Raw genomic sequence first — 17,871 nt, forward strand, 5'->3', positions numbered from 1 at the left:
CCTTTCCAACAAATACATGTAATATTGGAACATTTTTCTCAATAAATAAACAAACAAGTATAATGTTTTTTGTGTTGTTTATTTAATTGGGTTCTCTTTATCTAACTTAAGGACTTGTGTGAAGACCTGATCACAATTTAGGTCATATTTCTGCAGAAATAGAGAAAATTCTACAAACTTTCACAAGTTCACAAACTTTCTAGCACCACTGTTGTTAGCAGAAACAATTTTATTTGCATGCCATTCAGATAGACTGTTCTATACAGGAGCACATTGCAGTAGTACAAAAGAGGGAAAACCTTATGGACAGCAATAAATTTAGTAAATCGATACATTACTTTTAAGGGTAATTGTGCTTTTTCAAACAGAACATTTGTGGTATTTGAAAGAACTTTAAGTTAAGTATTAATCAATTTTTGTGGAAATTAATTTAGTTGGAATTTACTACAATTGTCACTAATTTTAACCAAATTGTCACCAGTATTTGGTTTAACCAGTAAGAAATTACCCAAAGAGAATTTAATTTAAGCTTCTTTTTTATGTTTGCAAATTAACAACTGTGGAGTGAGCAAAATATTTTACGGAGTAGCTATTTTTTTCCCCTCTTTGAATATATAATTGTAGCAAGAGTTAATTTTTGCTTTTGGAAAGGTTAATTGAGTAACCCTGGTTGTAGGTTATTGTGACAAAATCTGATGCAATGAGTCTTTGCTGACATTAGCAGCCAATCCAGAATGTAAATGAGCAGATCTTGACATCAGAAATTGGACTGTATTATGTCCAGACTGACCTTCGTTACCTCAGTGCAGTTGTTTTACAGCTACGTCAATAGACTTTGCCCTGTTGTCCATCTCCTATAAATTCTTGTGCAATATGTATTGCTAATCAAGTATTTAATGTAAACATGGTTTAGTGAGACCCTTAAATTACAAATGTCATCTATTATGACATCATTTGATGTAACAGCTCTAACAGACTTCAAGCATGGGCAGGCATGATGAGCAACAGGCATACTATGTACCAGTTTGGGAAATGATTCCAGATTATTGGGATATCATCTTGGCAACTTGTAGCTTGGCATCTGGTATTGGTTTGTAGTGTTTCATACCAAATGTACGGGAATGAAAAAAATATTGATAGTTCTTCTTCTCTTTCCAGCATTTATCCAATCAGAAAACATAATTGAAATACTACACTTTGGTGAAGGAGGCTTATTACAGGTATGTGATTACATAGTTTTGCTATGTAAATGTATAAATTTTACCCAAGTAAGATAAATTGCAAAATGTACTTGTTTTGTCCAATAATGAAAAATAATTTTAAGTTCTTTGCATTGTACCACATCCTTTGAAGATTGTGATTCTCAATTCCAGAAGGATATAGATGCTCAGATATTTAGAATATCCGAGGTTAGGACTAATAGGTTTTTGATTACAATTAAAAGAATATATTGTTCTATTAAAATATTGGGTAATTGTTCACCTCACCTGTGAATAGCAGAGCAAGACAAGAAGCAGTGTGATCTATAACTGTTCTGTTTCTAATTAAAACTTAGTAATGGAGGAGTTAATTTTCATTGCTTAAAAATACTTGCTGCATTTATGAAATCTGCATATCTGTTTCTGAGATCTCTATAACCTGAAAGTGTTGCTGGTCGGAAATAAACAAACAGCTGTAATGGGAGATCAAGGAGGCACGGGAAAAGTAGCTGCCATTCTACCTCGCTGACTGAGTGAATCTGCTCAGCTCTACCCAGCACTCGATTGTTGGGGATGATGGGGAAAATTAAGGGAAGAAGTCACATGGAAATGCCCAATTCCTACCTGGCAGATGCTGTCTGCAACACTGGCAAATCCATCTTTGTTTATTCTGCTAGTTTCTCAGACACTTATTTATATGTTCATAGATCAAGCATTCATAACCTGAGGGCAATCTGTAATCCCAGTCGTAATCAAAATACAAGGGGGAATATACCTCATGATTTGGCTGTTGTTCCAGTGATATTACTCATTTTAGTATTTTCTCATTAACTTAAAGGAGATGCTTATCATTGACAAGGCCAGCATTTAATAGTTATTCCTAATTTTCATTGCAATAGCTTTTTGAAGTGCTGCAATTATTGCACTGAACGTACTCCTTTGGGTAATAAATTACAAAAATTGGAAGCATGACAGTTTAGTAATCTATTTACAAAATTGGGATGGTGTGAACTGAAGGAGGAGCTTGCAGATAACATTGTACCCATGTGATTACATCATGGTCCTGGCTTTTGAGTTTAAAATGCACTTTAATAGTATTTGAAAATATTTGGTCTTTTCTGATGGTGAGAAGGGAAGGCATATTCTGTTGGCCAAGAAACGTTATAAATTTTATTCTCTGTTCTAGTAACCTTGGCTCATCAGTAATGAATGAAAATATCGTTACTGTGCAAGCTTGAAATATTGCTCCCTATTATATCTGTTTTAGATGCACTGTGAATAGAATCATGATCACCAAGACGGAAGTTAAAGAACACTAGATTCACTTACAATGAATGTTGATTTCGATAGGTGTTACAATAGACCCCAATTCCCATGTTTTATATTGAGGTTGTAATGTATTTAATTTTAATTGATTGTCAATGATGTAACACATAAGGTCTTGCTTATTTCAATATCTACTTATTAGAGAATTTTTTAGATATCATTTTATGCTCTAAGTCTTTGATCTTGTTTCACCCAAGTGTCAAAATTAAGAAATATTTCTGCATAAAATAAGCAATGTTTACACAATTGAAAATATATACTAGCTATAAATTGAAAATCTGGTTATCCTATCCAAAAAGGATTATGTTATTAAAAAGCAGCCTTTACACATTTATTTATCTGTGATTTTTATAGTTTGGGGTTTTTTTTCCCCCCAAAGTATGCACTTAAACATTAACAATGTGTGGCTTCTGAAGATTAAACATGTTGCTATAGTATTGCTTGCTAAAAGGTATAGTTTTCCCTTAGCAAGCTATATTGGGTAATTTGTTTGATCTTTAGTTTTCAACTCTTTTCCTTTAACATGTATATGTGTGTGTGTGTCTGTATATGTACGTATCACTAACCAAATGTGTCATGTAGGGCATTCAATAATACCATTACTGGATTTTAAGCAGAAATTGGAAGTTTTCCAAATATGGATTCTTCCATAGTCATGACGTAGATTATTCAGCCCATAATCACTGCTGGATATCAGTGCAATCCTATCAATCCCATTCCCTCACTATTTCCTTGATTCTTAAGACTACACACAGTCATAGGGTCATAAGACACTATAAGCACAGAAACAAGCCCTTTGGTCCATTTAGTACGTGCCTAACCATTAATCTGCCTAGTCCCATTGACCTGCATCCAGACCTTGACCCTCCATATGCCTCCTATCCAAATTTCTCTTAAATGTTGAAATTGATCCACTACTTGTGCGGCATTTTGTTCCACACTCTCACCACCCTCAACCTGTCACCTCTTGTTCGTAGTCTCACCCAACCTCAGTAGAAAAAGCCTGCTTGCATTTACCCTATCTATTCCCCTTATAATTTAGTATACCTCCATCAAATCTCCCCTCAATCTTCTATGTTCTAGGGAATAAATTCATAACCTTTTCAACTTTCCTTATGTCCGCATGTCCATTATTATCACGAGTTTCCAACCACACATACATTAGAATTAATAGTGCCATGTTTTACTTTTTTAATGGCAAAGGAGTAAAACAACTCATTAACACTGCAGTTCTATAGAGTTCCAGAATATCATTTGATCTTAATTTTCTGCACTGTTAAAAGTCAGCAACAGACAGCATTAGGTGTGTTGCTGTTTCTGAAATTGTAATAAAGGTGCCCACTTCAAGCCAATAGATCCAAGCAAATACTCCATTTTTAAAATAAATTTAAGTTCTTGTAGTTCAGCAAACTAAACCAGCAGTAAATAGTAAAGTTTATTCTGGAGGAACTCAGCAGGTCGGGCAGCATCAGTGGAAAAGATCGGTCGACGTTTCGGGCCGGAACCCTTCGTCAGGATTGTAGGGGGGAAGGGGCAGAGGCCCTATAAAGAAGGTGGGGGGAGGGTGGGAAGGAGAAGACTGGTAGGCTCCAGGAGAAAAACCAGTAAGGGGAAAGGTAAAGGGGTGAGGGAAGGGAGGCTGGGAGGTGATAGGCAGGAAAGGTGAAGAAAGAATAGGGGAAAACACAATGGGTAGTAGAAAGAGGTGGAACCAAGAGGGAGGAGGTAGGCAGCTGGGGGAGGGGGCAGAGTGACATAGGGATAGGGGAAGGGAGGGGGAAGGGAATTACCGGAAGTTGGAGAATTCTGTGTTCGTACCAAGGGGCTGGAGACTACCTAGATGGTATATGAGGTGTTGCTCCTTCAACCTGAGTTTAGCCTCATCATGGCAGTAGAGGGGGCCATGTATGGACATATCTGAATGGGAGTGGGAAGCAGAGTTGAAGTGGGTGGCTACTGGGAGATCCTGTCTGATTTGGCGGATGGAGCAGAGGTGCTCGACGAAGCGGTCCCCCAATCTGCGTCGGGTTCCACCGATGTAGAGGAGGCTGCACCGGGAGCACCGAATGCAACAGATGACCCCAACAGACTCACAAATGAAGTGTTGCCTCACTTGGAAGTACTGTTTGGGGCCCTGAATGGTGGCAAGAGATGAGGTGTAGGGACAGGTGTAGCACTTGCGCTTACAGGGATAAGTGCCAGGTGGGAGATCCGTGGGGAGGGACGTGTGGACCAGGGAGTGGTGGAGGGACCGATCCCTGCGGAAGGCGGAGAGGGGTGGAGAGGGAAAGATGTGCTTAGTGGTGGGGTCCTGTTGAAGGTGGCGGAAGTTGCGGAGGATAATGTGTTGGATCCGGAGGCTAGAGGGGTGGTAGGTGAGGACAAGGGGAACTCTGTCCCTGTTGTGGTGGCGGGAGGATGGGGTGAGAGCCGAAGTGCGGGAAATGGAGGAGATGCAGGTGAGGGCATCACTGATGCAGAAGGGAAATCACGATCCTTAAAGAAAGAGGACATTTGAGATGTCCTGGAACGGGAAAACCTCATCCTCGGAGCAGATGTGGCGGAGACGGAGGAACTGGGAATAGCGAATGGGAGACCCCAGCATCTGCAGATTATTTTGTGTAAAGTTTATTCTACTGTCTGAACACGTGAAAGTTCTAATGTTTTAGCATATGGCTCATGAGATGTTTCCCCTTGCTCCCTTTAAACTCTTGGCCTTGTAAAATTTATTATAATACTGGGTAAGATCTCGTTAAAAGTGAGTTGCTGCATTAATAGGAACATACAATAATCTGGAAAATCTGGCAGTCCAGCTTGACCAAGGTCCCATGGGGGCCAAATTGAATAAATTTATTTCCCATGAGAGAACCAGCCTGAAATGTATGAGGTACCCAAAGCTCTATTCGGAAAACTGATAGTTTGATCTTGTGTTTAGGATTAGGAAAATAATAACCAATGAAACTTGCTGAGCAATTTTCAAAGAAAAACTGTCACTGCATCAAATGATTGACTAAAATAGCAGAATACTTCATCCTCGGCTCAAGGCAAGGTGGGAATGTAGTTTTTGTGCCAATGGGCATTGAAACACTTGAAGTATCAAATACTGAACATATCAAAGTATTTTTTCTAGTTTGTTTGACAGTAATACTTTTGCACATTTTAACCAACATTTAGAACAGATGTTTTCTCAAGTATTCAGTCCAGGCCAATAGATTTTGCAACAAGATGAAAAAGAACGAGGAACAATTTGATTATAATTTTATTGAAAAGTGAACTGTGGTGTTACTTGATAAGGTTAAAATCTTGTGTTAAATATTTTTTGCGCAAGCTTTTAAGAATTTTTCAGTCTGATGCAAATACAGAGGGCAGCTGCTGGGTTAATGACAGTTTAGTTAGATCAATTCTATCAGTCCATTATTTTCCTCTGTTCAGCAACAGGCTTTCTTTCAAATGGCCATCAACTCCCTTTTGATTGTATTTATCACTTGCCTTCAGGAATGGGTAACTTATGGTAGTTATGCAACACACAAAATGCTGGAGGAGCTCAACAGGCCAGGCAACATCTATGGAAAAGAGTAAACAGTTGCTATTTCGGGCCAAGACCCTTCATCAGAACTGGAGAAAAAAAGATGAAGTCAGAATAAGAAGCTCATTTCACCTGTGAGTCTTTTAGGGTTATCTATTTGGTGCTCTCGGTGTGCCCTCCTGTATATCAGTGAGACCTAATGTAGATTGGAAGATCACTTCACCAAGCACCTATGCTCCATCTGCCGGAAAAAGCAGGATCTCCCAGTGGCTATCAATTTTAACTCTACTTCCCATTTCAACACATCAGTCCATAGCCTCCTGTACTGCCACAATGAGGATACGCTCAGGTTGGAGGAGCAACACCTTGTATTCCATCTAGGTAGCCTCCAACCTGATGATATGAATATCGATTTCTCAAACTTCCAGTAATGCCTCCCTCACCCCCCACCATTCTGCATTCCCATTTGCCTCTCTAACCTTACCTCCATACCTACCTGCCCATCACCTCCTTTGAGTGCTCCTCCACCCTTCTTTCTTCCATGGCTTTCTGTCCTCTCTTGCAGATTCCCCTTCTGCAGATTCCCTGTCTTTTTCACCAGTCTACTTCCCAGGTCTTTACTTCACCCCTCACCTCCCAGTTTCACCTTTCACCTACTAACTTGTACTACATCTTCCCCTCCTTCCACTTTCTTAATCTGACCAGTCCTTTCTTCTCCAGTTCTGATGAAGGGTCTCAGCCTGAAATGTCGACTATTTACTCTTTTCCATAGATGCTGCCTGGCCTGCTGAGTTCCTCCAGCATTTTGTGTGTGTTGCTTGGATTTCCAGCATCTGCAGATTTTCTCTTGTTTGTGAATTTACGGTAGCAAATTAATGTGCCAGCTTGTCTTGGGATATTGAAAAAAGCCAGAGCACTTTACAGAAACTCGAGCAGACACTGAGAGAACATACGAACTTGACCAGCATCTGGATTTCAGAGGTTGTGAAGGAAACGGTATTTAAGTTTGTTAAACTTGGGAAGTTAGCTTGCAGGCAAAATTGTATTTTAATGTGACAAAATGTTGAAGTAGAGGAAGTTCAAATAACTAGAAGATGTTTTTGGAGACAGATTTCCGGGTTACTTGTTCTTCCCTATTGACAAGAGCAGCAAAGTGAAAACTTTTTGTAAAAAGGAAATTGCACAATACTATATTTCTGATGCTTGTAGAAATACGTGGGGGGTAGATTTTAAGGAAAGAATATTGCTATTTGTTGTTTAATACATCACAAAATTAAGATTGAATCAGTGCATTTAAGCCAGTGTTCATCCATATTGAATCACACTTGGTTAATATTTTAATTCAACTCGTGCAGTTGATTTGACTATCAATAAGATAAATTAAACTCTTCGTGTGTGCCTTTGGCCCCAAATACCCTCCCATACATAGCTAGCATGTGCAAGAGCAGAATACATAATTAGGATTTTTTTTCAAGGTTTGATAGGACGTGACATATTTATATTGCTCTACATGCTGTACTGAATTTTAAAAATTGATCTCTTAACATTTAAACCTGTTTATTGTGAGAACATGGGAGAGTCATAAAGATACAGAAAAATACAGTACAGGAATAGGTCCTTCACCACTTTAGTCCATGCTAAACCATCGACCAGCACCTGGGTCTTGACCCTTCATACCTCTACCATCCATTTACCTATCCAAACTACTCTTAAGCATTGAAATCAAGTTTGCATGCACCACTTGCGCTGGCAGCTTGTCCCACAGACTCTGGACCCTCTGAGTGAAGAAGTTTTCCCTCGTGTTCCCCTTAAACTTTTCACTTTTCAACCTTAACCTGTGACCTCTAGTAGGCCCACTTAACCTCAGTGGAAAAAGCCTGCTTGCACTTACCCTATGTATACACCTCATAATTTTGTAAACATCTATCAAATGTCCCCTCATTCTTCTAATTTCTTGGAAATAAAGTCCTAACCTATTCAATCTTTCCTTATAACTCAGGCCCTCAGACCCAGCAACAGCCTTGTTAATTTTCTCTGTACTCTTTCAACCTTTTTACATCTTTCCTGTAGGTAGGTGACCAAAACTGCACACAGTACTCCAAATTAGGCATTACCAATGTCTTGTAGAATGTCAACATTCCATCCCATCTCCTGTGCTCAATACTTTGATTTATGAAAGGCCAGTGTGTCAAAAGCTTTTACAATCTTATCTACCTGTGATGCCACTTTCAATGAATTATGGACCTGTATTCCTAGATCCCTTTGTTCTACAGCACTCCTCTGTCCTACAGTTCACTGTGTAAGACCTACCCTAGTTGGTCCTACTGAAGTTTATCACCTTGCACTTGTCTGCATTAAATTTCATCTGCCATTTTTTTAGCTCATTTTTCCAACTGGTCAAGATCCCACTGTGAGCTGTGATAGTTTTCCTTGCTGTCCACTGCACCAGGAATCTTGGTGTTACCTGCACAATGGCTGATCCAGTTAAGCACCTTATCATCCAGATCATTGATGTAGATGACAAACAATAACAGACTCTGCAGTGATCCCTACGGCATTCCACTAGTCACAGACTTTCATTCAGAGAGGCAGTTATCTAAATGAACAGTAAAACTAAACTGGTCTGTGGTGTTGGCAGAAATGGGCTCACTAGTATTGTATAGTAAAGCAAAATATTGCGGATTCTGGGAATCTTTTTAAGTAGAGTTATTATAATGGTGAACAAAAAATAAAATGACAATGTTTAATTGAAATTTAAAAAAAAAACAAATCCTTGGATATACTTGGTTAAAGGAGAGCTTGCAGAGAGAAGCAGAATTAATATTTTGGGTTACCAATCCTAAATTTCAGTCAATCTGACTTGGTTCTTTGTCCTGAGGCTGTTTCACCTGTAGAGTACATGCATTTCTGTATTCTATTCCAGAATTAACAGTATTTTGCTTTTGCCCAGCCAAATGTTTTCCTCTCCACAATATTTATTCTACATATCTGCAAAAGTTGTATTCCTGGTTGGCTAATAAATATTCATGATTCCCTTACCTCTATGATATCATCTCGGAGGCAGTTGAGTACCAATGATGTACGTGGTACTCATGTACTATGTAGATTTATCAGGTAGGGATAGTAGACAACCTTCCCTCATTAGCACTCTATTAACTTAGTTTATGGCAGTTCATTGTAGATGCCAACCAGATGGTGAATTTATCACCTTGGTATGATGTAATAGCTTGCCAATTGGCAAGTCTAGTTATCTGTGTGCTTCTGTGACTTCAACATGCTGATGCTTTTAAGTGTTAAAATAGAAAAAGAGAAATGATTCAATGGGTCAGAAGCCCAATTTGTGAGAATTCAGTGTATGGAATAAGTCATGAGCTGACTAGCTTTTGCTCAATTATGCCAATTCATGCATACAACCATATACTTATGTTACATTTTATATTTGTATCATATTTTACATAGCTGAAATAACATTCAAAGCCCTCAGTCCGGTGCTCTTGTAAGTAGTCTCGATTGAAAGACTGGGTTATATGAGAGTTGGAAAAAGATCACAGGAAATTGGAGTAGGCCCAGGAGATTGGGTCTTTGAACTTGGTGCCAAATTTATTAACGTTATGGCTGGTTGTCATCAACTTTATCATCTCATCTTTTGACTTCCTCATCTCCAAATCTCAAGAAATGGAAATAGGAAGTAGCCAGACCCCAAGCTTAATCAGTATCACTATTAGACTGTAATCAAAGTTTGTTATCCTGCCTAACCTCGTTATCCTTTGACTTCTGAACTCCAAACATCAGATTGCACAATTTAATAATCAAAATTGTACTCAAATGTTGGGAGAGAAAATTTCAAAGAATCACAATGTTCTGAGTAAAGTAGCTTTCTTATTGTGCTATTAAAAAGCTGAGCCCTTAAGTCGAGACTGTAACCTGCTGTCTAAATTATTGCCTTACAGAAACATTACCTTTCATAGCCCACCTCCCTGCTGAATGCTTGATGCCCAGGAATATACCCTGTCAAGTATTGTGATTGGGGCTGACTATAAGTATTTTTATACTTGTTCACTAGGATAATCTTCCTCAATTTGTAAAACAACCCATCGTACTTTGCATTTTTAGGGCAAATACATTTTCACAATGGGGAATAAATGTCAGAATTTTAGGTTTGGCTTCTAAGATCCCTGTCATTGCAGCAAAACAACTTTTAACAAACTGGAGTTTGAATATAGCAGATAAACAACTACAGTACTATGTTTTCCTAATTGATTTCTCTAAATCTACTTATTAACTTACAGTGGTTTGCATTGAAGTCATAAAAGTCTCTGTGACTATCAGTATTTCCCAGTCTCTCACTTTTCAAAATATATTTTATTTGTCACTTTGATCTTCCAAAATGCAAAGTTTTCAAATTTTTACCAAATTATTTTTACCAGTCATTTTATCTGTTTGCCCATTAATTTTTCTATATCGTTCTGTGGCTTGCTTTCCTATCTAGCTTTGTACTACTAGCAAGTTTGTATATATTGTACACTCAGGTGACATTTGTACAGTATACACACAGGCATCCAAGCAATGATCATTGCAATTCTCAGCTTGTTAGTTAACCACCTGTTAGTTAACAATTTAACCAGGTAACCATATAACAATTACAGCACAGAAACAGGCCATCTCGGCCCTTCTAGTCCGTGCCGAACTCTTTCTCTTTCCTAGTCCCACCGACCTGCACTCGGCCCATAACCCTCCATTCCTTTCCTGTCCATATATCTATCCAATTTAGCTTTAAACGACAACATTGAACCTGCCTCAACCACTTCTGCTGGAAGCTCGTTCCACACAGCTACCACTCTCTGAATAAAGAAGTTCCCCCTCATGTTACCCCTAAACTTTTGTCCTTTAACTCTCAACTCATGTCCTCTTGTTTGAATCTTCCCCACTCTCAATGGAAAAAGCCTATCCACGTCAACTCTATCAATTCCCCTCATAATTTTAAACACCTCTATCAAGTCCCCCCTCAACCTTCTACGCTCCAAAGAATAAAGACCTAACTTGTTCAACCTTCCTCTGTAACTTAGGAGATGAAACCCAGGCAACATTTTAGTAAACCTCCTCTGTACTCTCTCAATTTTATTGATATCTTTCTTATAATTCAGTGACCAGAACTGTACACAATACTCCAAATTTGGCCTTACCAATGCCTTATACAATTTCAACATTACATCCCAACTCCTATACTCAATGCTCTGATTAATAAAGGCAAGCATACCAAAAGCTTTCTTCACCACCCTATCCACATGAGATTCCACCTTCAGGAAACTGTGCACCATTATTCCTAGATCATTCTGTTGATTTGTTGATCCCACAAGTGTACTCTACATGTGTACCTGCAGGTTCTCTACAATTGTTTTTCTTTCAAAGACTAGTTCATTTCATAATTCTTTTCCCAATCACATCTGTGTCCTGTTAGCATGGTTTCACTCATTTTCCAGTTGCCGTATTTGTTAACTACTTGCTGTCAGCTCCATCATGGGCACTGCTTTCACCAGCATCTAGGACATCTTCAAGGAGTGATGCCTCAAAAGGTGGCATCTATCATTAAGAACCTCAATCACCCAGGGCATGCCCTCTTCTCATTGCCTTCAGGGAAGAGGCCCAGGAGTTTAAAGGCCCACTCAATGATTTAGGGATAGCGCCTCTTTCTCCACCCCCCCCCCCCAGTCATTAGATTTCTGAGTGGACATCGAACTCATGTACACTACCTCTTACATTTTTCCTCTTTTTGCACTATTGATTTAATTTAACTTTTTAAAAAAAATATATTAACTGTAAATGTTTTTATATTTTGCAGTGTACTGCTGCATAACAACAAATTTCACAAAATATGCTAGCGATATTAAACCTGATTCTGAATGTGAAATTATTTGCTAATTTTAAGTCAGCAGAGGGGAATTTAAGAATTCAGAAAATTCAGGAATGTCAAATATATATTTATTGTCTCATTTGAAACAGTAGGATATAAGCTATTCTATGAGATCCTGTGCAATTTGTTGGCTTTTTGTCTCATTGATTCCTCCGGTGCCATTTCTTTATTAATTTATTGTTCATCATTCTCTGACCCTTTGGTTCCCCATTATTTCTAGGAATATTTTCTAATTTCCATAATGTGATATATAAGCTATTTATTATCATTCCTGATAAATATGTCCTTATTTCTGCTTTGATTTTGCTGACTTTGCCTGAGGGGCACCCATGTTTTCGCTTAGCTATTCCATTTTTGGATATAAAAATTTTGGAGACTTGATAATTTCATAGCTGGATTTTAGAATCATACCAAACCTCAGACGTTGCTCTTAAGACATAAAAATATTTATCATTTGCAAATGAATTTTAATAAAATTGGAGTGGAGATTTCTTTAAAAGCATTTATGCACATAATATTGAAATATTGGAATTGATATAAAGGATTGCTGGAGGGCCTAAGGAAAATTGGGGAAGTACAAAAGGAAAGACTGTTAGAGTTGTGGAAAAAGTGTAGTGCAGGTGGACAAAGAGAAACCTGAAGGTCGAAAGTCCTGGGTTGGCTTGTCCAGAAGTTAGAGGCCTAATGTCGTGAGTCTGAAGAGTTGAGGTCAAGGACAGGAGGCAGCTTGTCCTGGGGTAGATGCTTGTGTGTGTATGTATGAGGATGAAAAAAAGAAAGGAGCTTGTTTTGCTGTTGCCTTGTTTTCGTTTGTTGCTGCTGCTGATGTTGTTCTGAGCATTGTGGACATGCTAGATTGGTGCCAGAATGTATGGCGATGCTTGTGGGTTCCTTCCTCCCCACCCCCCCCCACCGGCACATCCTTGGGTATGTTGGTTATTAGTGTAAGCATTGCATTCATTCCGTTGTATGTTTCAATGTATATCCGATAAATGTATTTGAATCTGAGTTGGTAGGTACAGTTTCAAGAAGCCATTATTAGCCAAACATTAACAACTACTTCTGGGCAAGATGCCATCTCTCTCCTCAGTGTTTCTCCTGGCAACCTGACCAATGAATACATTTTTAGTCAGAAACTCTGCACTTAACCAAGATCCTAGTGAAGTGTGTAACTGAATTAATTACAGCATATTTTATTTTCTGTTATCTATTGTTCAATACTAATTTGCTAATAAGTTGTAGAAGTGGTGTAATTTCTGTAACCATACCTTGAACCATTGAGTGTATTTTTATGTATTCACAGGCGGAGTCTGACATGGGCCTCAGTTCATATCAACAGAAAATGTAAGTATTTTTACCAGATGTTGGAAAACTATGTTGAAACTTAGACTTAGTATTTGGATATTTTTTTAAAAAATCCTATTCATGCAATGAGTAATGGAGTTTTTCTTTGAGCTTGGGATGTTTTAAAAATAGTCAAAACAAGATTTAAACCAAAGGAATGGAATGCAATTTTGTAATCAGTTCTGCATTTGCATTAAAAATGGCCAGTCAACAAGTGAAAACCTGCTCAATGTTTAATAACTCAAACTGTCAATCACTACCAACTGCATTTCCCAGTGTTCTTTATTGCAGGCTCCTCTAATTCTGACTTCAGTGGCCTTTGGTAGAATTACCACCATGACCCTGCACCCTCCTACCTCCACCACAACTTGCACACCCCTTCCCCTTCACACTGGATTTATTCTTCCACTGTGTGCTGATTGATAATTCTGTGCCTCAACCTGTACTCACCACTGACCTAATTATCTTAATTTGTTCCATCACTTTGATTTCATCAATACAGGTCCACAATCCCTTATTCGAAATCCTTGGGGCCAGTTGCATTTTGGAATTCAGAATTTTTCTGATTTCAGAACCCCTATCACCCCCGATACCAAAAAAAACACGTATGGTCCAGTCCCTTATTTAACCTGTCTCAGTGCGGTGGACTTTAGGACCCAGTGGCGCGCCAAACCTACGCACATCCTCCCGTATACTTTAAATCATCTCTAGATTACTTGTAATACCTAATACAATGTAAATGCTATGTAAATAGTTGTTATACTGTATTGTTTAGGGAATAATGACAAGAAAAAAATTTATTTCCAAGAAAAAAATTTATTTCCAACAAAAACATTCAATAAAATAAAAATATACAGCTTCAAATGAACTGGATCAAACACATAGTAAATGACTTATTGGAATAAATGTAGAACGTCACTGTCACTATAAAACTTCAGTAACTTGTCTTTCTGTTTAAATCATATACAGTGGTAGTTATGGCTCTATTTTCTTCAGTAAGACGCTGCACAGACACACCACGAACAAGCATCTGCAATAACTCCACTTTCTGCATTATTGATAATGATAGATGCTTCCTTCTCTTTTTCTCATTGTTACCCATAGGGGTATCTGCAGCTCTTTTTGACATTTTCACAGTAAAATTAAACACAAAGTCAACAGTGAACACAAAATATCAGCGAACAGCAAATGCACATGTAACCAGTACGAGCGCTGAGCCACAGTTGACGTCTGGCAGCCTCTGCTAGTGCTGCCATGTCACACCTGAGTGACGTCAGCTGTTGGCAAAAAAAACTTCGGTTTTCGGAGCTTTATGGATTTCAGGATTTCGGATAAAGGAATATGCACCTGTACTTGTTTCATACAATTTAGGTTTCTTCCCTTTTTATATTTCTAGAACTAAGCTTTTGAGCAATATTCAACTTAAAACATTTCCTCCCACATGTACTTTCCATCTTCTCCAATCCTCGTTCTTTTATAACTTCCATTGTTTCTGTTCTGATGATGGCACATTCTAATCTTTAGTATCTTTTGTACAGATAATTCCCTTCCATTCAGATTCATTGGTCCTTGTTCATTGCATTTTCTTTCTCCGCACTATTAGATATGTCATCCTTTACTATTTCCAGATCTTTCAGAACTATTTGGCCAAATATTACCCTTCAACCTTCTGAAAGAACTATTTCCTGGGGGGGAAAAAATCCCCACATCACCGTAGTACTTTATTCTTTTACTCCAGTGCCTTGTTGTACCAGATTTGGGTACTTTTCCTTATTTAAAGCAACACAAAATGCTGGAAGAGCTCAGCAGGCCAGGCAGCATCTATGGAAAAGAGTAAACCTCTTCCCATCACCCTGATGAAGTAGCTATTTTCATATATCAGTTTCTAATTGAAATGCCTGTTTAATATGCTTTCCTTGGACTTGAAGACCACATACTGATCTACATGTGACATTGAACTGCAGGTCCCCTATCACTTTTATTCTCTGCCTCACTAATTCTCTGCATCCTGTACCTTAATAAAGGTCAAATTATGTTTGCAGCGCGGTGCCTTGTTTGATCAGTATCTGTTGCAGCCATCCAGACTTGGCACTTTGAGGTAATTTTGCTAGTCCCCTGTGTACTAATTTCAGACCATTTCTCCCAATATTTCCATTTGTCTTGAATTGTACCTCTTAAACATTCTTTAGCATCTCCCATGTTCCACTATTCTCATTTTTTTTTTTTTCTTTCTCTTCTTGCCTATAAGATTGTCCAGTTTGGATGATGTGAAACAGAAGTGATGCCTGACATTTAGAATTATTGAGATTTTGTTTTCAGTCCTCCCACCCTTGTGCTCTAAACGCTGTGGTATATGGTTTTCAGAAGTTACTATTGAAGCAAACAGTATCACAAGTTAAGCCATAGTTCTTTGGTAACAGTTGATGAGAATTAATGATAACATTCTCTAACTTGAAATGAATGCCATATTTGGAGGGAAACAGTAGTGCAATGTCAAAGAAGTGGACTGATTTGCAACTATGTAAATCTTCAAGGGATATGAGAACATGGATTCAAAATGATGTGTGCTATGTGGTCTTGACCCTAATAGATCTAATTTCATAGAATTCATAATGTGAAGCTATAGTGGAGATGTGATGAAGTATTGCTTTAGTCACAAGAATTTGCCTAAATTGCATATCTATTTAAGACTTGCGAAGGAAATCAACAGCACCAAAATATTTCCATGAGGCTGAGAAAACCCTATATCTTGTACACAGTCGTCTGAATTGAGCTGCTGAATGTCAAATTGGCATAGAGTTGTGCTACTGATAACTGGTGATGAGCATCCTTGGCTTTATTCAAACTCATGATGTAATGACGCTGTGCGAGTACTCACACTTTGCATGCTATGCTTCCTGTTGAGATACAAAATAATCTGTTTTCAGTTATATTGGCTGACCTGTTTTGAGTCTCAGCCTGGGGATCTCCTTGTGAGTGTTGGTCCTGCGGTCTCTTTGTGTTCCCAGAATTTTGCCGCTGATTGATTGAAGTGGTACCATGTTGATGGTCCAGTCGAAGTCATTTTGATCTTGTTGCATTTGGAGCATTGAATGTCATAGTATAACTATTTCTCACTTAATTTGTGTAGCATCCAACTTGTAGTACTCAGTCAATCAGGTGTAGCAGAGCCAGGAATTGACTGCTCCTTACAAGGACTTTGTTTACCACAGGGGTCATGTACTAGGTTTAATCACTTGTATTGCCCTGTTTTAGTCCAGGCATTTAGTTATCTCCTAAAATAGACCAACTCTTGCTCATCTCAGTGCAACCAGATGACTTATCTTGCAATGAATTTATTAGGTCTCTGAGATCTTGGGTCGTAGTGAGGCGAACCAGTTTCCCAATTTTAAGGGCTATTATATTGGGATATTGTTTTATCTTATGCTGGACTAGTTCCGGATTTATGTTGCCTTAATCACCGTTTATGGTTTCTCTAAATAATCCATAATCTCATGATCACTCAATATGGAAGATTTGCTCCTTTGATTAAGTCATTGTAAATCTCACTGCTTATTTTTTTTCAATGTTCACAGACCATTAACTATCATTGTATGTGACTCTAATCAAACAGAATACACTGTCCACTCTTGGACAGTTTTAAACCCTCTGACTACCACAGCAGCACACGTGTTTATTGCATTGATTGACATTTCTGGGCACCCTAGCAAAATAGTTTGTAATGTGCCTTTTGGCCCAGAACTTGCGGCACCTATGACTCAGCTGCTGCCATGAGTTGTGTCTCAGCTGAATGTGGCATCAACCTTCTGAACAGGGAAGCTACTATAGCTTGTAGGTGTTCCTTGAGGTGGTAAGCAGTCATAATTCGTTGTTACGTGGGCAGTTTTATACTGCTTACTGGTATAGTCAGCTTACACCAAGGTTTCTCTTCCCCCCCCCGCCCCCCGGACCTGAATGTTCATAAGTTGGAAATGAATAAAGAATACTGTATGGAAGAGGATCGCAGAAGCACTTGTGATGTGTGAGAGGGAGAGCAGGTGTGGGAAGAGCCACTGCTAGCTGGCCTCATTATCTCAGTTTGTGAGCGTGAATCTAGTCAACACTCCTGACTCGGCTTGACTCAGGCCCTGATTGTAAAAGGTCGGATGGTTGGGGAGCAATCCTGCAGATATACCCTGTTTTGTTCCCATTGGCAGGAGGTGCCTGTGCAAGTCCACAATAGCCAGTAAATCTAGTCTGCCAGTCTCCATAATGCTTGTTTGAATGTATGGCATGTTCATAGTCAGGTCTTGGAAATCTGGGAGGACCTGTACATGTTAACAATGTTCCCTCTTGTGTTTTTTTAAAAAAAAATGTGGATTGATATTGGTACTTCAACTTGCCCTACTGACAAATTAATGATGGAGTTGAAGACCCATATTTAGGTTTCCTGATCACATCATTAATCATGACGGATTGACATTACTATATCTTAATAGAACAAATGATTGAGCTCCATTTGCTGCAATTTTGCTCAGTGTATGCAGCATGTGTAATCATGAAGTTTAATTGAGCAGGTTTTTATT

General features: G+C 38.6%; 1 protein-coding gene across 2 annotated transcripts in view; it reads left to right on the forward strand.

Annotated features, from left to right (window-relative positions):
* The window catches only part of tmem131 (transmembrane protein 131), a 182,366-nt gene that overhangs the window by 34,683 nt on the left and 129,812 nt on the right, over positions 1–17,871 (forward strand). For both annotated transcript variants that reach the window (XM_072262747.1, XM_072262748.1), the window contains exons 2-3: positions 1,159–1,220; positions 13,266–13,306. In XM_072262747.1, the coding sequence (XP_072118848.1) occupies positions 1,159–1,220; positions 13,266–13,306 (103 nt within the window). The remainder of the gene's footprint in view (positions 1–1,158; positions 1,221–13,265; positions 13,307–17,871) is intronic.

This window comes from Mobula birostris, chromosome 7, assembly GCF_030028105.1.
Source record: "Mobula birostris isolate sMobBir1 chromosome 7, sMobBir1.hap1, whole genome shotgun sequence".
NCBI lineage: Eukaryota > Metazoa > Chordata > Chondrichthyes > Myliobatiformes > Myliobatidae > Mobula > Mobula birostris.